The sequence below is a fragment of the Zonotrichia albicollis genome, chromosome 5, assembly GCF_047830755.1.
Source record: "Zonotrichia albicollis isolate bZonAlb1 chromosome 5, bZonAlb1.hap1, whole genome shotgun sequence".
In the NCBI taxonomy this organism is placed as follows: domain Eukaryota; kingdom Metazoa; phylum Chordata; class Aves; order Passeriformes; family Passerellidae; genus Zonotrichia; species Zonotrichia albicollis.
Window position 1 is genome coordinate 27,578,727 of NC_133823.1, and position 25,524 is coordinate 27,604,250.

Consider the following 25,524-nt stretch of genomic DNA (forward strand, 5'->3'; position numbering starts at 1 on the left):
TTATGTGTATGTGTGCTGTTCTGCCTGCTGAGGGAGCCAGCTTTTTACCAATCCGTTTTTAAAAGTAGTTGTGGAACACATTTTCTGCTTCTGGCTGCAGTTACTTCTGTATTTATTGGGATGAGAGGGAGGGATCTTGTCCTGTGCTATATCGTGAGAAAGGCAGGATGAAGAGCAGCAGGGAGGTGCAGGAGAGAAGAGTGCTTTAATGCAGTGTGTTCCTGCGCTCAGGCTGACTCTGGTCCAGCTGGATGACCCAGCAGGACTGTGCCCTGCTGCCTGAAGAGCCATAGGGCTCCCTGGATTTTTTCTGCTCCTTGTCTTCTCTGCTGTTGATTCAGAGTGTGATCCTAAAAGATGTATGCCGCTTTTCTGAGTTCCTAAGTGCTGCTGATTAAAGGTGAATGCATGTATGGCATTGAAACAAACAGGACTGGACATTTCTTCTCACCTACTGGAAGTTTACTGAGCAAAGCGCACTCACTCTTCACTGTTGTATTCTATGGGAAATCAAAGGAGAGAGTTTATAGTAACAAGTTGGTTTGGAAATTTAGAATTCCTATTCTGATGTCTTTCCCAGTCATTTAATTGTGCTGCATCATGAAACCTCTTAAAATCTTTTGTAACTGTGACTCCAGAAGACCTTGCTTTATAAAAGAATTAAAGTGAAAAAAGAGAATAGTAATTTTCTTATTTAAATGTTTGTTAGGTCTTTATTTTTAAGGATTTTTCTGTGAAGAGTGTCCATCTGGCTTTTAAAAAGAAAGGAACCTTGAATATATGGAGCTGTTGTGAGCTATTGGAGTGGGAGTAGCTCATTTTCCAGAAGGGTTTAAGTACACGAATATGCATACCTAATAGTTTTGTATCTGTAAAATCACAGAACTTTGTCTAAAATCATAGTAGACTTGTGACAGCTGACTGGTGCTGAATTGAATCTCTGTTAAAGAACATAGAGGTTTAACATCTGATACTGCTGTTACCGTGTCCCCTTCGATATGTGTACATACCCTGAAACTGTACATGACTGTATTTGTGTTAATATAACAGTTAGTTATTTACCTTCAGTTTAAGTCTGCTAAAAAGTTGATTATGGTGCCTTAAACTAGTCAGTTTGTTGGCAATTTTTGAGTCTTAGACGTGTAATTGATGAAATTCTTGAAATAAAATAATGTGACACATCAGCCTGTATGATAAGCTGCTAAAATCAGTCAAAACCAGAATAATGTATGAGCTTTGATTTTAGGTTTTGAGCTGTAGAGTGGAGATCCACTTCACTAACTGAAGTGGAATTGGGATCCAGCCCATCCACTTAGAATATGGGGAGAAGGAATGCAGGGAGAAGATTATTTGGATAAATTTTGGCTTCCTGATGAGTAGTGGTTGTCTATATTTAGGCCCAAAAGCATGGAGGGTAGATATTATTAACAGTCTTGGGATGCAGAAAAATGTGTTTTCCATTTAATAGTTTAGTAGTAACCTGTTCTCTCCTGAGTTTTATGAAATTTTCTGGCTTGGGGTTTTTTGTTGTTTAGACAGTCTGAATCTGTTTTCAGATAATGCATTCATAATAATGTACAATAATAACATGGTGTCTCAGTAGTGACCAAAACATCCCATACCTGCAGCCACTAACTATATTGCAAATAGTTCACCAGAGCTCTGACAGTTTGCAGAAGTTACATGACTGTGTCTATTAATGATTTCTCCCTCCTTTAGAAACAATGACATTTTTAGGAGTCTCCTGGAAATAAGTGAAAATAATTTACATCTCAATAAATCATTGTGTCTGTGGTACCTAATGTTAAATCCAAACCAGCCCAATTAAATTAGTAAATAGGAGGGGGAAGAAGCCAAGTTAAATCTGTGTTCATCATTAATGTGCCTTTCACATAGGGGTTTCCCGCTCCATGAGTGTATCTCTGCAGCCCAAGAGCAGAAAACCCATCCCTTGCACTTGTACTGGTGTGTGGAAACTGAACACTGGAGGGCAGCCTCTCTCCTCCTCACACCTCACTGCGGAGGGTGAGCTTCATTAGCCTCCAACTGGAGCCACTTTTTGGACTGTCCTTGGGGTTTTTTTCTCTCCAAGAACAGTAATCCACAGGGCTGTTCTGTCTAAGAAGGACTGATGGGTATGTTTTTTTTTCTAACTTGTAAACAAAACCCAAAGAATTTGCTGCATTTCAGGTTTATAAAGCTTATCTGTCTATTGTTTATGCATAAGCAGAAAAAATTACCTCCGTAAACAAGAGTACTTTGGTTAATCTAAATGAAGCCAGGCAAGTTAGAGCTTACATTCTGTGCATTTGCTATCATGTCTTGGTGAGTACTGAGGCACTGGATTGAATCCACTTCATTCATCCAACATAGTTTAGTTGGTGGATTTTTGATGTGGGTGGGGGGGTTGTTTGTTTTTAATTTTCTTGAAATGTTTGATGCAGATACTTCTGGGAACTCAATTCCACGGCAAAAGGGTGCTTTGAATCTCAGGAATATTTGTGTGGGCATTTAATGGTTAATTACTAAAACCTAAACTATTCTTTCATTTCCTTTGTTGTCTCCTTAAAGTAAGTTTTTAATGTAAAACAAGTGAAGTGCGTGTTCCAGCTTGTGACTCTCCAAGTTGCTTTAGCTGATAGAAGCTGAACTTACTTGCTTTCTTTGTGTTCACATAAGGCACTGAGATTTGTGCTGTGTGTATCTCCTTAGTGCATTTGGGATATTGGTGGGAATCTTGAAGCTGTAAGGTTTTGTCCAGTTTTCATGAAGACAGATAGGTAGAGGGGATAGGTGCTGTTTATTTTTCCAGTGAGAGGGTGGGTGCTTAACTCTTCTCTTGTGTGGATTCTCTGATGTTTAGCAGAGAAAGTGCAAGAAACCATTAGTTCATAGTCTATAGAGAGAGTAATGTGCATTCTTAAAGTCTGATTTTAAGTTAGTGTTAACAAAAAAGGCACTTAGTCCATTTCTGTTATTTGTATAGTAATACATATCAGCAAAGGGTCAGCAGAAGCGATAATACAGCACTGCTCCCTATTTAATGTCTGTTAGCAGGCATTACATTACATTGTCTGCAGCTTCCAGTGGGGAATTCATGTGGTGTGTGAAAATGAACTGTACTGCTAGAACTACACTGATAATTCACAGATCTCTATTTAATTTCGTTTGTCCCCAGACATTGCTGTCTCTTGCTCTTATTTAGTGCCAGTGGGTGATTAGTACATTGTTTTGTTTTGTTTTGTTTTGAAATGCAGGAGAGAATAAACTAAGGCTGATCAGTAGATAATCATTTTGAGGAGATGATAAACACTGACATTTTGCCCTAAGCCAAGAGTGTACATTGGTTGAGACTGCATAATCCTCTGGGCCTGGGATGACCAAAAGGGTAAGTCAATAGCTGTAGACTCCTAAGGGCTGGATCCAGATTTCTTAATTTGGGACTAGAACAAAGTCCAGCATGTGAGTCCCATTCAGCAGTGTGGAATGTTTTTTCCTCTGTAGCACCATCTGTTGCAGGCAGATGAGAACACCAGGCAGCTGGTCTGTTTAGCCTGAAATTGTCTGGTCATTGGAAATGGAGGTACAAGACATAGAAATGCCCTAGTCAGAGGGGATAAGTGATGCAACCAGTAAGTCTTGCCTCGAGCAGAATTGCATGTTAGGAAACGTGTTGGTGCATACACATGAGGAGATGCTTATGCCTTTACTTTGTAAGTTTGTGCTGATCTTGCTTGATGCAGTAACAGTTTTGAACCTGTTGTCAAAACGCTGCTAGAAGTGGTAGGAGCTTCTGGTTTTTGCCTAGTAGCATTCTGGTTAAAATGCATAGCTGAGGAGTTGAGAAGCTTGGCTCAGAGCTGTCCTTGGTGTGACATTCACTGAGTCACGTCCCAGGCAGCTGCATTAGCTGTAGAGCTGAAAGTTCACACCACAGCTCACTTGGATCCTGGTTCCCTTCCACTGTGCATTGTTGTAGGGTTTTGTTTTTATTCTTGCAGCAACTTCCCCTGCAAGTAAATGTACTCCACTCCCTGTCCCATCTTCTGTTGCCAGTAATCTCCATTGAGCAGTAGTGGCTAGAATGAGGTACTTGAGGGATTTGACACTTTTGATGGGAGAAATACATGTTCCATCTCAAATGTCTCTCTCCCTGAGCCAAAGTACTGGTCATGGATTTTACTTTGCTTGTAATGCAAATGGTGTAAGAAGTATGGCAAAACAAGGAGGAAGTTTTTCTTGATGGCTCCTCAGAGGCTTCTGAGTAGTGTTCCAGAGTAGACAGGGAGGCGATCCTTGCTTAGACAACTTGATTTATCGCCTATGACATGCCCATACGCTGTAACGTTTCTGAGAGCCAAAGCTGAAGAAAAAATACCATTTTACATGGAAAAAATTAATCCAAGAGTAAGTTGTTGGCTGGCAGAGAACTTGACAGAAAACTCAGATTCTTGATTGCTATGAGAGTAAGATGATGAGATGGAGGCTTCAGCAGCAAAACCAGTTTTGTAACTTGGTTATTCCTGTGCTGTTGGTGTTCACTGAGACCTGCTTTAACTGTTAACTCCTATCTAGGCCCAGTTTGGAGGGGTTTTCTGAGGTATAATCTTAGCTTGGTTTCAGTGCTCTGGTTTATTAATGTCTATATTATATATGCATTCATTTATAATGGACTTACTTGCTAAGTGGCAAACATGCAACCTGAAATGGACCTTTTGGACTAAACAATGGTAGTTGTCATCTCCCCTCAGAAACTCATGTGTATTTCTTGTGTATATTGACCCTGTGCTGAAAGAGCTGCTTAAATATTTTAAAAGTAGTACTTGATATTTGTTTCTAGTACTGTATTTTATTAATTTGTATAATTTAATTAAAGTGAATTGTATCAGTTCCCTTTTGGAATTGTTTCCATTGCTTGCTACTGCTTCATCCTGCATAGGGATTTTGTCACTAAACTGATGCAGTTCTTTTATTGATGAAGGATTCCACTTTGCCGAGGTACCTTTGGATGCTGTGACCGTAGCTGCTGATAAAGTTCATAGTTCTGTGCTTACTCCCCTGCTACACTATATAAAAGGACAGCTTGGCTGTGGGTTATGGACAGCCTAAAGGTGGCATGTTCCCCACAGAGCAGATGTCACATGGTGTGTAGTCATTCAGCAAAGCCTACGAGTTAATCAGGCAAAGAGTTGCTGTTTTAAGTGATGGTCAGGGTGATGGTGTAACTGTACTGCCTGTGGTATACCTGAGCCAGGCAACTACTACTGCTAAAGAGCTTTTTATGCCTTTAAGTAGCTGTCATTTGCCTGTATCTTAGGAGTGACAGACCAGTTTGTTTCCAAGGTGAAAATTAATTTTAAGTAATGTCTTTTAGCAATTTACAAAATAGATTTTTGTCTAAAGTGTGTGAATGTTAATGTGGGTTATTAATGCCATCTACTACAAGATAATACTGGATATTTGTGTTTTCCCAGTCATCCAGTTACAATACAGGTAGACTCCAGTTGCTTCTTACCCAGATAATTGCATCTCTGTGTTGTGAACTGTTAAAAAAGCGAGGGAAGCTTTCAAAGCTGGTATAACCTGGGGGGAAAAGCACATCTTCTACAACTAACTGGCCATACAGAAAAGTTCATTGGGTGGTGGTGTACTCTGAACACCACAGGGGGGAAACAATATCTGCTGTATTTTGATCACATTAGGGGATGAAATTTCTCATTTTGTCTCACTATTACATTTAGGTTTTGTTTTTTAATGGTTTGGGGGTTTCGAGAGTGCAAGTTGGGCAAAATGAAGTTGAATCAATGTTAGTAGACTCAGTGGTTCAGAGTAGGAAGTTGAGTGTCTGCAGTTTAGTTCTTCCTTCAAGACAAAGATCATTGGAAAGCACTGTAAGAGTTGCATGTGCTGATGGCTGAGATTCCAGTGGGCTGCAGCAGGGACACTGGCTGTCAGTGCAGGGACATGGACTGCTCTGGGTGATCTGTCTTCATGTGAGTGGTGTCTGTTCTGGGTACCTGATCTGATCAAGCTGCATTGAGCCTGCTAGCAGGGCACTGGGTGCTGTTGCATTGAGACAGGATAGATAGGTGGTAGGGTCAGGCGCACAAACATGGAACCGAGAGGATAAAAGCTTCTTAATTCTAGTCTTGTTCAGCCACTGATCCTGCTTTGTTACCCTGGCCAAATCATGATGCTTCCTCTGTGTGTCTCCTTGCATCTAAAATGGGGATAATTACACATTAGTCTGTTCCCATATGTTTATGTTCCAGACCAAGAATTGAGGGCTTTTTTGACTGTTGCTTTTTTCTATGTCGCACTTCAAAATTTTGAGTAGTGCGTACTTCTGCTACCATCTTTTCTCTCTCCTTATCCCCTCAACCTCCCCTCCCCACTAGAAGAGCCTGTATATGAAATTGTTAATTCCATTCAGTTCTTTGCATTCACCAGGGCAGGCTGGTTTTGTTTCCTATATCTTTTTAGTGGTGTAAATAGTTTCAAAGACCAGTCAAATGGACTATTACCTTGACTGATTTGATGTGGTGTCCACCAGCTACCATACTTTTCAATTTTGTCTGCTCTAAGTGTTAAAAGTTGCTGTTCTCTAGTAACAGATCTTGTGTCTTAATCCTTTCTTTAAAATAATGGAGTTATGTTTGAATATTCTTGATGATAAGGAATCTGCTCAAACTCCCATGAACTTTTACATATGTCCCTTAAGAGTTCACTGGTATTTTTGCTTACTTTCTTTCAGACTTTGTGGATTTATGTTATACAAACTATGTTCATGTAACCTTTGCTGATAACCAATTCAGTTGTATGTTCACCACATTGTTACCACTACCACTCAAAAATAATTAAATTGAGGGATTAACTGGTTTTAAGTTTGTGTGGAAGACCTGAAGGTCATTGGCTTTAACGAGCATGGTAAAGTTCATCACCTTTCATTATTAGGACCTTTTTAGAATGGTTTTCTTTTGCAAGGGACTGTATCTCCTTAACTCCTCTTTTGGTATTTATTTTATGTTGTGGGACACTTGTACAAATTTCAGGCTTCCTGTGAGAGGGAAGGGAGCCAGGTAGACTTTTCAGAAGAATCTTTGCATTCTTAATTTTAATTATCAGGTACTTCTGAAAAGTCTGAAGTTCTTAATTTTGCTCAAATTCTCTGTAAAAAAATGAAAGCCTTTTAGCTAGAAAAGCAGATATCTGGATCTTGTCCACATAATCCTGAAAACTCTACCCTGCTACTGTAATGACCAGTATGTGCCTCCTATTATGAGTTATTTGATCACTTTGTATATATTTTGCTTGTGAGAATGTGAGGAAGAATATTTTAATTTATGAACATGTCCGTAGTTTCACTGCTTTTCTTTTTGCTGTGCCTTGTAATTTTCTGTTAGTTCTGTCTTCTATGTGCTGAAGATCTTTCCTTTCATGTCTTCCTGTTTTTAATTATTACTTTCCTGTGTATAATTTATTATTAAAGTGTGAAGTTATCCTTTGTGGGTGTGATTATTCCTGTTTCCGACTTCTCTTCATCTCTGAGGTTCCCAGCACAGTTTGTTCTTCCTGCTTTGACTGCCTTTTTACAAATCAGAGTGCAAGGTGTATTTAGATGTCTTCACTGTCATGCTGTGTGTGCTGCTGTAGCCAAATGGGGCCAGAATTAACCATGGTTTATTTTACTCTAAATTTACATCTTTAATCATAGTCCTCTAATTCTTTCAGCTTTTTACTTGAACTGTTTCTGTCGGTGTCCTTCTCCATTCCCTTCCCTACACCCATGTTTGCAGGTAGAATCTCCTGTTATATCTATGTTTCTTTGCCAGACAGTAGACTACATCCTCATATTATTTCAGTTGAACAGTTTGTTCAAGGCTTGTTTTTTTTTAGTCTATGTTTCTGTAGAAATAACCAGATAAATTGTAACTCTTGACAGGTTTTACTTGATTGGCCATTACTAAGAAATTTTGGTTTGTTGTTCATATTTCTTTTCGCTTTCCCTTGTATTTATAAGGCTTTTTTCTTAATGTTTTTATATTCTAGGCACAACATAGGCTTTCCCATTGTAGAATGTTCCTCTGAAGGAGACTTCATTCTTTCCAAACCACCAGACACCGGGGGACTCATTTCTTTTGGCACTGTAGCTGAGCAGCTGGTGTATGAGTTGGGCAATCCTCGGCGCTATCTTTTACCAGATGTTACATGTGACTTTTCCCAGGTTTCCATCACTGAAATTCCAGGTTAGTCCTCTTTCATGTAATGATATCTGAGTCAATGAAGTGTGTTATCAAACAAAAGCAGCTACTTTAATTTCCATTTAGTCTCTGCATATTTCTTATTAAATCAGTTCCTTAGAGTCATGTATTAAACTGATACTTTCAAGGACTTCTTCTAGAAATTCCTTTAGAAATTTTAAATGTAATCTTATTTATCTTGCTGGCTGACTCTTTTATATTTTTGATCACTGCTCCTTTTGCTTTACTTTTTAATGCCTGCCTTGCACCTGTGATGTCCTTAAACTATTTATTCAGTGAGAACAACATCAAGACAGCTTCATTATGATTTCAGTATTTTTTTTAAACTGCAGCTAAATTTTTTTTCTCAAAAAAATGTTTTGTACGTGGTTTTACTTAGGACATTTGAAGTGTTGGTAGCAATGAAAGGCTGTGTCTTTCAGAGCACTGCTTGGCAATGGTGTTTTTCTTAGACATTTAGGGTGGATCATGGTAGAAGAATGATTAGCTACAGGATTTCCACCAGAGAATCTTTTTTTAAAAAGTCCATTTGCCATCCTCAAAACACTTAACAGCCAGTAGACTAAAGATAGATATAATGTATGTTCAGAATTTAGCTTCAAAAAGAAAACAAAAAAACCCCAGGCTTAACAGATTCAGAGATCTGTAATTTGAGCAAGACAGCTTGAAAAAAAATTTATCTACAGTCAGCTAGAGTTTGCCTTTTACTGGATTTATATTATATTTTTTTCCTTCTAATGAAACTTACTTGTGACAGAATGCCAGGTGTCTTTCTAAAGCTTAGAACAATCCAAATCTTGAATTAAAAACTTACCACATTTTCAGTTTTATCCCAGTAACATAAAGAATATATTGCTTGAGTAAAAAAGTACATAACATGGTACAGTGAATCTTCAGCTCATGCAACAAACGGCTGTCTGATAAGGCCAGCTTGCTGCTTTTAGCCCCTAGTCTTTCTCTTTTTAAAAAAAGAATCCCTAACCTTCCTATGAACTTTTAGCTTGCAAATGACCTGATATGACATGTTTGAACTTAAAATGAACTTTCACATGAACTTTCAGTTAGTCCTCTTAGAAATATAACAGATGGAAAATGGGCACATTGCTTAAATATTTTAGTTTGAAGTGCTTTGACACGTACACCAGTAAAAAGAGGCAAGCTATCTAATTTTGCTGTTTATATTGCTGATTTTATTGTTCTGTTGGATTACTTGCAGGGTTTGAGCTGAGAGGTGCTTGTTTTCTTTTTGTCAATGGATGCTATGCATTTGGTTTTGTGGTATTTGTTTTCTTGTACTATGATTTCACCTGGAACATAAAACTCTTCCATATCTTCACCCTGAATGGAGGGATGCAGTTCTCTATTTGGAGAGTTAAATTAACCTCATGTCAGTCTTGAGAGACAGTGATGATGTTATTTGAGTAAAATCTGTACTAGTGACATTTACTTTTTTAGATAGGCTCTGATCTGATCTTTTCAGAGTATTTATATAGGGCTTTGAACTGCTTCTTAAATATTTGCAAACACAGGTTAGTCACAGGTGAACTACACTATAATTCTGGCACTAAAACATGAGGTGCCAATCCTGCACTGCTGATTTTCAAGGAGTAGCACCTACTGATTTTCTCCACCTCAAGCTTTAACCTGATGGCATCCCAGCAATTTTCTGCTTTTCTCTTTTTGCATTAATATTCCTAATACTGAACATGGTTGTTGCCCTGGCAAATATATTCAGACTGTTTCTGTTATTGATAAGAAAGCTAACATTAAGTTGCCCTTCCCTTACTAAGCTCTCAGCCAATAGCTCTTGCTGGTTTCTCATCTTGCTTTGATTCTTTACCAAGTGAGGGATTGCAGTCCACTCCAGCCAGCTGCAGTAAATTGTATGCTCTCTGTGTGTGTGTGCAATAACTGGATATTAAGAGGAATGTAACTATTGAGTCTAATGTCCTAAGGCTGCTTTCTTTGTTAAGTATTTTTTAAGTGCATGAATAAACATTTCAATCGCCCTCTTAAAAGGCTCATGGCAGACATAAATTCAGTCACCAGTTTGCTGCTGTGCTTTCTAAGGCAGGAAGGACTGTTTTCTGAAAGGTTCTCTCTTCTCTGGCAGTACAGCTATCAATGATTTGCTTTTTAATTAAATGCATTTGATTAATATGTATCACAAAAGAATGTCTTTGAAGTTATATTGAAGAAGCTGAAGTACTGATTTTTAACTACTCTAGGTTTTGATGGTGGAGCAGTGAAAGTTTGTGGAGCAAAAGGATTGCCTCCTTCAACATTTTATAAGGTATTACCTCATTTTTTGATGTGAAAGGTATATTTTGATTTACAAGATCTTAAATTTTGGAGACACTGCTAAAACTTAGCACTATCCTCATCTTCTCTGCCCCAAGAGTAAAAGAAAGAGGTGGAAAATTTGAAAAGGCAAACCTTTTTTATATGCATAAACCTGTTACTTTGTTTAAAAAGTATGTATTTGTATAGATAATGATTGCCAGGGAGCGTTTATAGCCTGTCAGTACTGAATTCCATGTAACTTCATAATCCCTTTATCATTAGGTCAATGCCACTTATCTTGATGGCTTCAGAGCTACTGCTGTGTGTCCAGTGGGAGGCCCAAAGGCAGTTCAAAAAGCAAAACGCACTGCAGAAGCTATTCTGCAAAGGTTGGTATTTGAGTCTTGGAAGGGGATCTGGTTTGCTCCTTTTTTTTTTTCCAGATGTGATGAAAATAGAACAGTGACCCATGATGGCAACATTACTAACCTTGTAAGAATCCTAGAAGATTTTAGTTTTCCTATTGGGATGACATTTCAAGACTTAAGTAACCTTTTCAAGAAACCTGTTTTCAATATGTAGCTGCACTTCAGTTAGGTTGGACAGAGTGAGAAAAGTGTCAAATACATTTAAAAATAGGTGACTGGGGAGAGACTGAATTTAGTGAGGAACAAGCTGTGATTGAGATTAAATTTTATTAGATACCAGAGAGAAACCCATGTGAAACTAGTTTTCAGCAGCTTTCACAGAACTTTTTTATGAAAAGCCTTACTGATATGAAATATAGGAAGTTTACTGAGTTTGTGTTTAAAACATGCTTTCTAAAATGTGACCCAGTGATTTTTGTATTTTTCTTAGGACAGAGTTACAATTCCAAGACAGAGTGATAAACTTTCAGTTGTATTGTCATGCCAGTATATTTGGGCATGGCGGAATTCCTCTTAAATATAATTCCATATCAGGAATCTCTCAGTGCTTATTCCAGTAGCTCCAGTCTTTCTAGTTAAGAGATCTACTTCCTTGTGCCATGTTTTTTATAAAGCTTCTTCCCCATCCTGTTGTAGACTCCTGCAGAAACTACACTTGAAAAGTCAGAAATCCAAGGTTTACTGTTAACTTGGAGTGATTATTCATATGCCTGTGTGCAGCACTGTGGTGAAGGAGGAATTGTCTGACTTCCTTGACTTCACTTGTCTGAGATATGGCAGATTAGAGCAGGCTGATAGGGGCTGTGGAATTGCAAATGCTAAAAGCTCCTGTGCAAGAGCTATTGAGAAAATCCAATTATTAAAAAAATCCATCAGAAAGTGGCAAATATGAAGACTCAGAGACTCTGGAGGGCCATCTTTCTGGAACCTAGATGTTTATTTTAGGAAAAAAGTAGAATGTTGTGTTTTCTATTTCATATTTGCTTTTGGACATTATTTCAGACTGGACTATATGTGTATCTTTGAAAGAAACAGATTGTAGTCCTGCTGCTACTATCTCTGACATCAAGAAAATTATTTCAGCCTGTGTACTGTGCTCTCTCGCATAATCATCAGAGGAAAGCTGAAGTGAGGTACTTGAGGGCTGATTAACTGGTGTGAAAAGTGGCCTCTAGCCCATTAGCTAGTGGGCCAGTTCTCTGTTTTGAAAATTACCATATACACATTCTGCATCTCAAGTGTAGTCTTAAACAGCTTAATATGTGGAATTGTTTCTTTGACACAGCAAAAGATTGGTGTATGTCAGCCCAGATAAAGAATAAGAATTAAGCTTTTCTGATCCCTCTCAAAGGATGCTCTGTCAGCAACTATAACTGTTTCAGAAACATTAGCATAAGGTTTTTTTCCTGGTTTCTGTTCATAAAATCCTGGAATTGTCAAGGTTGGAAGAGACCTTTAAGATCAGCAAGTCCAACCATCTACTCAGCTCCATCACTATAATCCCTAGATCACATCACCCAGCACCAGATCCAGACATCTCTTAAACACCTTCAGGAGTGGTTACTTCACCACCTCCTTGGGGAACCTACTCCAGTGCCTGACAACTTGAACAGTGGAAATTTTTTTTCTGATACCTAATCTGGATCTCCCCTGTCTCAGCTTAAGGCCATTTTCTCTGCTTCTCTCACTGCAGGAACAGTAGAAGGAGCTGGCCTTGTCCTCAGTACACCCTCCTTTTATGTGTAGCCTTTTTCCAGGCTGAGCACCCCCAGCTCCCTCAGCCATTCCTCGTAAGACATGTTTTCTAGACCTTTTACAACCCTTATTGCCCTTCTATGGCCGTGCTCCAGCACCTCAGTGTTCTTTCAAAAGTGAGGGGCCCCAAACTGGACGCAGGATTTGAGGTGTGGCCTCACCAGTGCTGAGCACAGAGGGACAATCACTGCCCTGGTCCTGCTGGCCAGACCATTGCTGATCCAGGCCAGGATGCCACTGCCTTCTTGGCCACCTGGGCACACTCTGGCTTGTGTTCAGCTGCCTGTCAGCCAGCCTGTGAGAGTCTCTTTCTGCCAAACAGCTCTCAGGCCACCCTGGCCCAGAGTGTGGTGCTGCCTGTGCTTGCTGTGACCCAGGTGCAGGACCCAACACTTTGCCTGAGGGAACTTCATGCAGTTCCAGTTGTCTTTAGGCCATTGATGGAGCCTGCCTGGGTCTCTGTTTCAAGAGAATGTTCTAAGGATGTGATCTTTCAACTACCCACCTTCCAGTCTGTTACAGGATAAGTTCTGTCCAGTAGTTGAGTGGCAGCAAGTGCAGAAAAAGGCGCACATATTTAATGTGCTTCATTTATACAGATCAAATTAGTTGTTAACCTAAGACATTGAACAGCTTTGGCAGCTTGTAAGATGACTTACTTTGCTTCTTTCATGTGTACTTCTCCTTTTACTTGTTTGTTCATTATTGAAAGCAGAAGGGATTTGGCAATATGTGTGTGAAGAAATCTTTTTGAAATATTTCTGGTGTCCTATTTTCATGATTCTTTGTTCCATTATTAACACATGAAAGGGCTAAAAATGACCCACAGAATGTATTTTCAGCTGTAGTATCTGTAACTGTAATGTTTGTAGATAAATAATTTAAAATAACTCAGTACAGACACAGTTTGCAAATTCAGTTACCTTAAATGAGATTGTTTTATTTTTATCTCATCAGAAATAAAGGTGGACTGATTTCTATTGTGTGAACACATTTCCATCTCTTTACAGCAATTAAAAAATTGTATCTTGTATTAATGTCCTTTACATTGCTTCATTATTTCAGGTGCTGTGGTTATATTTATGACAACAGTGATAGATTAGCAGCGTGTTCAAAGTATTCCACCAAAGCAAAAAATGTTACTTGTTTCACCAAGCAAAATATATATCCTTAAAAATTCCAATATTTCAACTGGTAAAATCTTTCATACAGCTGTTTGACAGAGTTAACTTCTGTGGTCCACACAGGGCTACTTCAGATATTCATTTTGAGACCGTTTACTAATACAAAAAATCATTTGTTGCAGGACTCGTCTTATTTTCAGTCAGCTTGGGTATGAAGATTACAGTGCAGTTAACATACAGGTTTTAGGGTCTGAAGATACATATGGACCTCATGCTAGAAGGAGTATAGAAGGTGTAAGTATGCAGTGGAGTGTTCTTAAACTTTTACTGACCTCTTTTAATCTTTCCATATTGTTATCTTTTCCACAACTTTAAAAGGAAGTCATTATCATCTTGGGAATTTCACCCCTTCATGTTGCAAAGAATTCACTGTCACTACTTCATGTAGAAAATTAACAGTGACAAGGTCTTTGCAGTATTGGGTCTTCCAGAAGCACTTATAAAAAATCTTACAGAAATGTTGTTGTACTTTGTTCTGATGATCTCCTAAAGATACACCATATTATAATAACTTCTGTGACATAGACTTAAATTGCATTAGATGTAATGCAAAAAGACCACATTATAAATATTGCAGTCAGGAAATCTCAGCATTTATGTTGCCTGCACAACTTCAAAATTTTCTGTGAGTACTAGATATAGTACTGAAGAAATAATCTTCAGCTATGTAATTCTGCACTGTGAGTGCATATGTAAGAATATGAATGATGGCCATAGCCACTGCAGCTGTGATATCCATGGTCTGTTTTCCTAATCTAGAGAATGAAAGTCCTTTTTAAAGAAAGAAGACTGTAAATCATGTCCTCACTTAGACACAGTTTAAATATTTAGACAGTTTAGTTTGTTCCAAAACAGTAGCATTTAATTCTTCTTTGTCAGTGGCAGCCTTGCAAAACTCTTAAGATACACGTGGCAAAACTCAACTCTGAGTTTGTTCTTACTAGTGCTGACATTTTATCCAACAGTTTGTATTTAAGGGAAATGTGAATGTGGTGTAGAGAAGGACAGTGGACTTATTACTAGTGAAATTGAGTGTTTTTAGAAATTGGTCAAGTTATATCTGCAGCTATTCATTTCAGTGCTTGAGTTTGTTTCCTTCAGCAAAGCAGCAAGAGCTGCCTCCTGAAGACTGAGCTTTATAATGTGGTCTCTTTCATTTTAGGACCATAAAACCTGCAATTTTAAGTGTCTTACTAAGAGCGCAGAATCAAAATTTTGAAACAGATTTTCCAGATGTTCGACTTGTCTGTGTTCAGTTTGTACCAACTCCTCATCATTACACAATATAATGTATTCTTTAATTGAATTGTTGTATAGGAAGTTCTGAACAAAGTGAATAATGAGTTGAAGTAGAGCAGTTTCTCCCTCCTGATTGTTCAGTTTGCCTTGCTTATAGTACATTAAAGAAAGTTTTTCAATGGAAGAGTATTTGTAGTACTTTCTGTATTTCCAGCCTCAGTTCCCAGCTCTTATATTAAAAGTAAACAGAGTGTTATCACCATTGTATGTGCATCTATCCACACCTGAAACAGGATGTGAGAGCTAAGGCTGAAATACAGGAAATCAGACTCTATTGCCTTTCATGCTTCCTCCAGCATTTTAGAAGAGGAGCTTTCATCTGGAAAGTAGCCATGGTAGTTTGGACTGGGGAGTGGAGTTGGCTTTTCCATTTAAAATACAAAGTCATAGAATCTCAGTGAGAACATTTACTCGTTGGGGCTTCAAGTAGAGATAGTATAGTCACATCAACACTCTTTCTTACAGTGTCCCTCCGTGCAAATTTAGACCTGGTTATTTGGGTTACAAATCACAGTACTCAAAACCAGAGCCATACTATGTTAGGCAGTATATTCACACATAAGGAAAATAGTTCCTGCTTTGAAAGTTCTGCTACCTAAATTTGAAGCAAAGAAGCAAATATGTACATGAATACCAAGACACGGTAAGTTGAACAATACTTGGAGCTCAGTGTTGATATGTAGTGTGGCTGGACTACTTCCCATGCACATCTGTCATACTGGTGCAGTGGTTAGCCTTTGCAGCTGTGAAATTACTGTGTCTCCCAGCCGTAGGTAAGCCTCTAGTCTGAGCTGCTGTGTGGAGGATTGACTGTTCCTGACAACACCAAATACCCTTGAGAAATAGGAAAGGGTGGCAAGCACTTCTTTTTCTCAGACTTTGCTGCCTGTCACTCTTGATAGCCCTTTGTCAGCACCAGCCCAGCCTAAGCTGGAAAGGGACCTGAATCAGCACTGAGTAATTTTAGTGATATTTGATTTTTAGTATCCTCTGTTGGGGAGGAAGGAGTTGTGACAGTGAGTTTGTGGTTTGGAAATCTGGGATATGTTTCATGTAAGCTGTTTTTTAATAGTACATCAGGCATTAGAGTTTGTGGCATAAAAACTGTATATGTTCTGTTAGTTTTCTGCTAACCCTTTGTTAATCGATTTCCATGATTGTGGTGGTTTGACCAGGAAGGAGTGGGAATTCTGGGATGCTGTGGTCAAACCAATGAATGTTCTGAGTTTGATACTGACACCTGGTGTAGCCAGTGGGGTTTGGACACACCTCCGAGAATACACAGGGGTTAAAAAGCAGAGGTCTGCCCCTGGCAGGCTCTCTTGGGACGTCGAGGCGAAGAGGTCAGATCTCCCCCCCCGTCCAGCCGCTGCTGCTGGGCGGGGGAGGGGCAGCCACGTGGTAGGCCCTGGGCCTGGGCAGAGATGGGAGGTGAGGAGGCCCTCCAGGATGGAAGGGTGGAAGATCCCAGGGAGTCAGCCCTCGGGCAGCCATTCCCCCCCCCCAGGAGGGAGAGAGAGAGCCGGCGACACCGAATGTGATAGCAGCTGGCCCAGGAGGAGAAGGGGGGGGGAAGAGTGCCCGGCCGGAGCGGCAGCGTGTGTGGGAGTGCCGCAGCTCCGGGACAGAGACTGAAAGTTATAACCCCTTTCTTTCATGATTGGGGCCTTGCAAAAATGCTAATCCTCCTCGAAGCTGAATAAGAAGGGAGATAAGAGATGAGATGAGACAAGGACCTGGCCCGAAGAACGTGGAGATGATTGAATGGGGAGAGATGATTTGGAGTGGCCTTTTGGCTGGACTTTTCTTGTGGCCATGGACTCAGTTGTTCCTGTGACACAGAGACTGCACTTAGGGGGAAGCAGTGGCTCAGAACCAGGAGGGTTCATCGTGAGGACCCCCCGGCCCCAGGGGGTTGGAAAAATATGGGGGGGACAGATGTCCCAAAGCAGAGACTGTGCCTTTTTGGAGTGAGACAAGGCATCCTTGAAAGACAACCCTAAAAGCAGCTCTAGTCCATGTACAGTGGTGAGAGCACTGGGCATGGAAGGAAGATGTCACAAGCGGCAAAAGGACTCTTTTTTCCGGGCGGTGCCGAAGTGACAGGGAAGCACACGAGGTTTCAGTGTGTTTCCAGGGGAAGCCTATGGAACAAGAAGGACTCCTCTCCTCTTCATGAACTGAAGTTTGAGTATACTAAAGTGTGGTGCCAGGCTGGGCAGTTGGTGATTTGGGAGAATGTATCGGATTGAGAAAGTCAGGTAGTGGGGAGGAGGAAAGTGGTTTTTTGTAAGGTTTTCAATTTTTTTTTCTTTTCCTTATAGTTTTCCCTATTTTCCTGTAGTTTAGGTAATAAAGTGTTCTTTATGTTTAAGCTAAATCCTGTTTTGCTTATTCCTGGTCACATCTCACAGCAGACACCAGGGTGAGGGCATTTTCATGGGGGGCACTGGCTCTGTGCCAGGCTCAAACCATGACAATGATATTGTTGAGACTTTGTTTTGCTGGTTTTTTGTTTTAATTTTGATACAGTAAGATTAATTTCTTCAGCCTATATATATATACCAGTTTTAATACTGAGTTCATCCACTTCAAAAGGATCCAGCTGATTTTCGTAGACATTTGTATCTTGCCTTTGCAGGCAAGGAGGTAAAATGGAACTTTAAATGGAATCTTGATTATATGGTACAGTTTGGAACCAGAAAGCAGATGTGAATGCATGAGGATGTTTTTTTTTGCAAGAATGTTTCCAGTTGATTATTATTTGTAGTAATTTAATAAATCTTTTGATAGCTTTAGGAAGACTGAATGTTAAAATTCTGCACTTGTTGGATTGTATGGCTGTATATTTTTTTGTGTATTGATTCCAATGGTAGATCCTTCAGTGGCTGAAAACAGAATTTTTTTGAGAAGTAAAATTTGAAATGAGAGACACTGCTCATCTTCAAGGACAGGTGTTTTGGCTAGAGTAGGGAGTACATTTGGTTTATCTTTAGTGGAGCATCTGCTCTTCTCTCTGAAAACATGGTGGTTTTTACAAGTTCTGTTCTCACATTTATCTCCCAAGGATTAGGTTTGAATTCTTTTCTGTGGACAGATCTGCTTCCTTCTTGATGCTAAAAGAAGTGAATCTGGCTCTCTAACTTGTCCCCAGAGTACTTTCAATGCTCTTAGAGCAAACTTTGTTTGCCAGTTCCACTGACAGTGAAGCCAAGAATTTGGTATTGTTAGTTACAGTACTTGATTCTTGGAGAATGCTGGAGAACAGACGCAGTGCCCTGGTGACTTGAAATATCCAGTAGTTGATTCCATGGTATTCCAAAATAAAGATAATGAAAAGTTGGCAGCAAATGATAGTGATGGTGGATAAAAAGTCACCGAATGATTTAACTCAAATACTGAGCTACAGTTATTTTTCAGTTTTGTAAATTTAACCAATGTTCTGCATCTAAGCTAATCTAATTTCAACCTTTTTGAAGCAGGGACCTCGGGAAGCTGTTATTTGGCTTGCTGTACACCATAAACAAAGAGAAGCTGTAGAAATCTTCTCCAAAGAGATTGCACCAGCTGGAACTGGCATGGGTAATTATTCACATAATCTAAGAATTTTCAAGTTTTTTTTTTTTTTTATTTTCTGAGCATGACTAGCACCCAAAAACTTGGTCATATTAGGCTTTCTTATGTTGTTCATAGTGAAATAGTTATTTTTAAAGGTGTATAAGCTTGGTGTAGAAATGCAGCAGACATTAGCAGAATGATAAAATGAAAGTCCTCGAAGTTCACCTTTATATTCCTTTTAGATTCTTTATTCTTCCCGTGCTGCTACTGTTCCATCCTATTTTTTTCCTTTTCCTCATCCATCTGTTTTCCTACATGTGACTGCACTGATGTGCAACAGTGATTTACTTTTTTTACCATGTTCCTAAAACTTAATAATGCTATTAGACTTTGCTGAGTGTTACTCAACTGGCAAAAATATACCGTGTCCAGCTATAACACTGCAGTTTAGGAAGAGATGTGCAGTTTGAGAGTTCTGAAGGTTCTCTTCATACTTCGTTATCTGGTGTTGCTACAAAGGATTTTTATTGATGCTACTGTACTTTCAACTGTTTTATGTATAGCTGCTTGTGTAAGTAATAACAAGATTCAGGTACTGCAGTGATGGTGCTGACAATCTGCATCTCAATTCCCATTATGTATTAAATACTCAACTCATCCTGCAGTATGAAGTCTAACCTTAAATTATTCTGTCCTCAGAATTTGATTTTGTGATATATTGCAAGATTTCTTTTTGAATTGATGTGTGAGGTAAAATCTAACCACTAGAATTTGATTAAGTCCATCTTAATTTTGAGGGTATATTTTTAAGTATTTGCTTGAAGGTCATGTAATGTGAAATGATCTGTGCTTCTATCACTTGCCAAATGTTTGTTCCAAAAAAGGCACATTTTTTTTTTGTAAATGTCATTGGTTTCTCTAAATTTTCTGGGGTGACCTACTGTGTGATTATTTTGAGCAAATTTTTTTCTTTTCTACTCCCAAGTCCTTAGGTGTCACCACTATAACTATCCGAGTTCTAAGCTCTTTCATGTGTTTTGTGCATAAATCATGAGTGCTCATCCCACTTCTATTATCCATTGTAAAAGAATTTAAATTTTGACAGCCTAATTTGAGGACCAGAGTTTAGATATTTTGCAGTGGCTTCTGCATATCTTAATGAAGACTATATCTAGGATTTACATAGATCTTCAAAATTAAATTATATGGGCTTCACCTGAAACTCTGAAGTTCCGTAGCAAATCTAAAATACTGATTAATGGAGGAATAGTTAAGTGTTGCCTTGCAATTAAGGAATGAATTTTTTTTCAGTTGGTTAAAAATTGTGCAGAAGTGTGCACATTCTCACATTCTGTGTTTACAGTCTTTCTATTTGCAGAGAACAGCTTAATGCAGGTTGGGGTTTTCTTTAAAGCTGTATTTATAGAGACAAGATCAGCACATGGTGGTCCTTTTTTCTTTTTTTTTGTGTCTACAATAAAGAGATGATCATGTAGAATTAACTGTAAATACTCATTGAGATAATAGTTTAAAATGTTGCAGTTCTGAAGGCTGATCAGCAGGTCAGCATTTACCATAGATATAAGTTGCTTATAAAGACGTGAAGTTTTCCTTATGAATGAAGGACAGTATTTTCAGTTGGTCCAAACTATCATTTCTGTAACTAGTTAGGAAATCATAACTGAAGTAGTTTCTCCTTTTTCATAGTGATTTCTCCATAGCAGACCAAGAAAGTAAAAATATATTCTTATTATTTATTCTGTGCATACATAGACAGTGCCCTAGAAAACATCCTTTTGAATTAAAGAAAGCTGTGTGGATTTTAAAATAATTGCTTTTCTGTAAGGTACAGAACTAATGGACCTGTACTTGTCTCTCTATTCTTATTCTGTGCTTCTTTTATAAAGCAATTACTGTGTATTTAAACCTTGTTTGAAATCTGAAAGTGTTGGTTTTATTAAGGGTTCGATTTTTTCCTTTTACCACTGATCTTTCTAGAATGAAAAAGTGAAAAATCTGCCTACGTGGGTTGGGTGAAATATGCAGAATTGAAATTGAGTTACTGTAACATGAGAACATCTGTGCCTTGAGGTGACTGGCAAACTTTCAGTTCTTGTTATCAGGGCTTTCAGTGATGAAACAAATGCATTCCTATGTGGAATAGGTTAGGCAGTCTGTGTGGATGATGGTTGGAGTGCTGAGCTTGTTTCCAAAAGGAACAGTTTAAGCTTTCCAGAACATCCTGTAGAAGTTTTTCTCAGAAAAAAAAATCTGTTTCAATTCTTAGAGCTGCTGATAATGAACAGCAACGGGAGAGAGGCTATTTTTGGAATCATCCGAGGCATCTGGTGATAAATAGCACTTTTCCTTGCCAGGTACAGGACTGCAAAAAGGGTTTTGGCCTCCATGACAAAAATGACTACTGTCAAAGGCTATCGGGGCTGTTTACTCACATGCTTCCAAGTGCATAGTCATTCTTTTTTTTTTTTTAATTTGTGGAAGATATACTGGAACTGCTTCATACAGTCACTTGTTTCAGTTGCTGTTGTGTGGTAAATTTCTGTATTACCTGTGCCCATAAACTCTTGCATGAGCAGAGAAGGGTCAGATTTGGGATCTGAATGCTTAGTAAGCTACTTGTTGGTGTGGAGTATGTTTAAAGCTGTGATTAAGAAGAATGTTTTTAATTTTCTTTCTTCAGTGAGATTTAGAATTTTGCAACACTGCCAAACAGTAATTAGTGGAGTACTAATGACTGCATCAGCTTAATGATGCTTAATTTCTGACAGAAGTGTGGAATTCCAGACCTTGCTGTGAAGAGCAGAACAAGGAATTCTTGATGCTTAATTGTCTTAAAATGGGCAGGTCCACAGACAAGACTTGTAGGAATGGGTGACTGATCTTGGGAACAGAAGCCAGAACTAAGACTGTTGAGATTGTTGTTGTCCTAGGTGAATTCTCCAGTAACAGCACCTGGTGTTCATTTCCCTTCCCCTTTTCCCTGAGCTTCTTCCCTCCCTTCTATTTGACTAGGACATTTTTGGAAATTATTACAATTCTCTGGAGTGTCACAGCTTCAGGGAGGGGCAGAACATGCCCCATGGCAGTATGGTCACCCTCATGAGAGGGTCAGATTGTCCACAGGCAGAGAGCCCAGAACTTGAGCCTTGCATGCCCTGTGCAAGTGCTCTGGGCAGTGAGCACCTGAGGTCCCATTCTGTACAGTGCTGCACCACTTTTTCTCACTGGACATTGAATAAAAATAGCTGTGGCTGCTGTCTCTTGCATGGATAGAGCATGTCTGTCAAATGTGGCTTTGTGCTTTGCACATGGGTCTGTGTGATGTAACTGCAGGTGGCTTTGTTGTGCCAAAATGGTGGCAGCTCTGGGGATACAGACTGAGTGAGATTTTAAGCGTGAGTGGCTTTTCCATATGAAAATCCTTTAAACAGTGAAGTCCTGTGTTTCAAAGGTGGCCGGCTTGGTCATACACCTCCCAACTCTCCCATGTTAGCTCACTTCCAGGAGGTGAGATAGTGACTATGAGAGTCATTGCAAATAACCCTTCTTTCTTTTTCCGCATATCCTTTTAATGAAGTATTGGAATTAAAGTAGAACAGAGGAAGAACAGAGGAAAAGCAGAAACAAATTACAAATCTTTTATAATGGACACCAGGGAGAAAGGAGAAGTTGATGGCTTGTAAAGTGATGTCACCTGAACTGAAACACTTTGTTCCATTACTTTTGGACATTTAAGAGTGATCTTTAAAAAACAAAGTACACTTTTAGATCTGTACTGGGAAAAAAGGAAGTATTTTCTCTTCTGCTTGGAGTGTTTATAGTGGTTGAAGAGTACTGTTTCTAACTATATTCTTCTTTCCCAACAGTAGCAGTTTGGTGCTTGTTACTCTGAAGTGCTGTGTAGGCGGTTGTACAGATAATAATCTTCCTTTGTAGCACCTTTCATCCATGAACCTTTAGCAAGCTGTGTGAAGATGATCAGCGAAGCTTTCTAACATCTTAGTAGCATTGGAAAGTATTCTGTCTGCTTTACAGATGGTTTCCTGAGATAGTGAAAGAAAGCATAAGCACAAAAGAATGTGAATCAAGAGTCCTTGGTTCTGCTTTCCCTGTAAGAAATGCTGAAGAGCAACTCCACCAGTATTTAAGGGGACCAAAATTTAAGTTGGCTAAAATTTAAGAATGGGGAGTAGAGGAGAAGAGAGATTGAGAAATGAGATTTGATGGTTCAGAATAAGTGTGAAGAGTCACAAGAGCTCCTGCTGCATCTTTTGTAGTGAAATCCAGAAGCGCTGTCACTTCTGGTATTTCATCAGGTGATTTAAGCCTGCTAGTCACTACTTGTGGAGTTGTCAGCTGGAGTTGGTTGGTAGTTTTATTGTGGCACTTAATATGAAAATTACAATTTGTATGTAAAATAGGTGTTGATTTCTTTAATAATCAGTCCTAAAAGCCTACTTTTGGTGTTTTTCACTTAGGCTGAATTTAAATAACTTGAGTATAAATGTTTTACCTATTTGCATGATAAACTTTGGAGGGAGTTTTCAGTTGTGGCTTTTCAGATTTTGCAGGGAACAACAGTAAAATTAAAATAACTTCTTTTCCTTCTGTAATTACAAATCATATCATAATAATTTTGTTGGGGAGTGATCTTCAGAATGCTTCACTTCAGAGACTTAAAACTGGATGTTAGGTCTTGAGTATCAGATGTGCTTTTTAGTAAATTTAGTCTTAACGTCAGTATTTAATAACTTCTGACTTACTTTGCAGCATATGACTTTTGGATATGATAAAATTTTTGGGAATTGGTATATGTCAGGGATAATGAAACTCAGGTCTCATAAAAGAAGAGCATTGAATGGCTTCTGATCAATTTAAGAGTGCTTAAATTGTGATTCCTCCCCTCTCCCCTCTACACTAGTAGAACCACCTAAAGGCATTGTGCCGATCTGAAAAGCCCAATTTCTTGTAAAATTGCATCCTCTGCATAAAAAGGAATTCTGTCTATATGTTGAAATGGACTGAAGCCTGTGTGTTTGTGCTCTGCAATATATGCAAGGAGTGAGACCTGCAAGAGGGAATTTTGAGATGTTGCATTTTTTAAGAAGCTTCTATAGTCAATAATGAACGACTGAAATTTTCATAGTTATTCTCTGACTTCTTTTCCTAATTCTTTTTAAATTCCTGTTGTAAAGCCCAGCAGGACACATTGGCATACTTTCACAGAAGTTGATTTTAAGTATTATTAAAACTGCAGATGAGACACTTAAGCCCAGAGAAGAATTTGAAGTTACTGTATATAGACATGTCATGTTGGAGACTGATTTGTTGTTTATTTTCCATTTGGAATGGAAGACATTTACTGTAAACTTCTGTTGAGTGTGGTATTTAGTTCACAAGTTCAAATGCTTAATCAGTTTTCATTTGGCTTATGCTGCTCTGATGAACTTAAAGGGATACATACGATTATAAAAAAGGCCAAGCACACCTTATCCCATCTTTCAATATTTTTTTGCAATTAATACTTGAGTTTAACCTTTTAATTGATAAAATTATTCTTCGTGTAGTCCTCAATAGTCTGAAAGTTGATAATGGCCAGTTTGTTTTTCTTTTATTGGCAAGCAGCGGGTTTGGTTGGCTTTATGCATGTTGGTCTCCTGAAAAAATAATAACTTTCAATCTGTCTGTACGGTTCTGTCCTAATAGTGGGGTTCTCACAGGTGTTCTGTTAAGTGAGATTCCTGTGCTTGGCAGTGGAGAATCCTAGACTCAGATTTTTAAATCTATAGTAAGCTATGGTAGTTCAGTGCAGTTCTACAACATTCAGTCCGTAGAAGTTCACCCTCACTTCATGACAGCTAGCAAACACAGACCTGGTTTGTATTACTCAGTGAAAATCTGTTCATTATGTACAGTCCAGTCAGCCAAATGGTTAGAATTTAAATAATTTCTGTTGATTCAATGTCTTTATGTTGTCTTCTTTAATTCAGATACTTTATTCTGAGTTAAATGCAGTATAGAAGAGGTTCAAGAAGAGCCTTACTGTGGGAATCTGGCGTTTATAGTTTAACGGGGGTTCAGTAGCTAAGAAATGTTTTACTAATAGCTGAAATCATGTGCTGACCCTTATTTCACATTAAAATGACCGGAGTTTGACACTAAGATGACAGCTGGTTAATACAACTTGAGATTTTAAAGTGCTTGAGTATATGTAAATATTTTGACTGATGTCCTGAGTGTGTTGGAAGATACTTTTAGAAATGTCCTTGTTGTAGCAGTTTACTGCAGTCCCTGTTTTTTTGAGAATAATAGTGCAGAAGATAAACTATCTGCTGTTTTCAGAGGACATAGATAGAATAATTAGGAACGTACAATTGACCCCTGTAAAAAAAGGTTGTATGCGTTTTATACTGGCGCTCAACCATATTGTAAGAACTCCTGAGTATAAAACCTGAGACTTCAGATTTCTCCAGTGTGATCACTTAAAAAAATAATGCTTGACAAGTGGACTACTTTGTCTGGTTTTATTTATAAAAACCTATTTCGTTCCTTAGAATGTGTGATAAATACATTAATAATCTATTGGTTGAGCTGATTCAATCACTGGAAGTGGAAGGGTCAAAAGCTGAAAGCTGTTCAGCAAGAGACATTGCTGTATCTTGAAATTCAGTGAAACTTCAAAAAAAAGCCCTTAAGTTTAATAAAACTTAAAGTGCTTGAAGCTTTTTAGATTAC

General features: G+C 38.7%; 1 protein-coding gene across 7 annotated transcripts in view; it reads left to right on the plus strand.

Annotated features, from left to right (window-relative positions):
* LOC102061944 (uncharacterized) overlaps positions 1–25,524 on the plus strand; it is a 59,230-nt gene that overhangs the window by 8,699 nt on the left and 25,007 nt on the right. For 6 of the 7 annotated variants that reach the window (XR_012580419.1, XR_012580423.1, XR_012580422.1 and 3 more), the window contains exons 9-13: positions 8,050–8,246; positions 10,490–10,554; positions 10,827–10,933; positions 14,034–14,145; positions 18,690–18,792. Coding sequence is in view for 2 of the 7 variants with exons in the window: in XM_074541163.1 (XP_074397264.1) it covers positions 8,050–8,246; positions 10,490–10,554; positions 10,827–10,933; positions 14,034–14,145; positions 18,690–18,792 (584 nt within the window). In the remaining 5 variants the exon portion in view is untranslated. The remainder of the gene's footprint in view (positions 1–8,049; positions 8,247–10,489; positions 10,555–10,826; positions 10,934–14,033; positions 14,146–18,689; positions 18,793–25,524) is intronic. The other variant, XR_012580420.1, reaches the window with a different exon arrangement.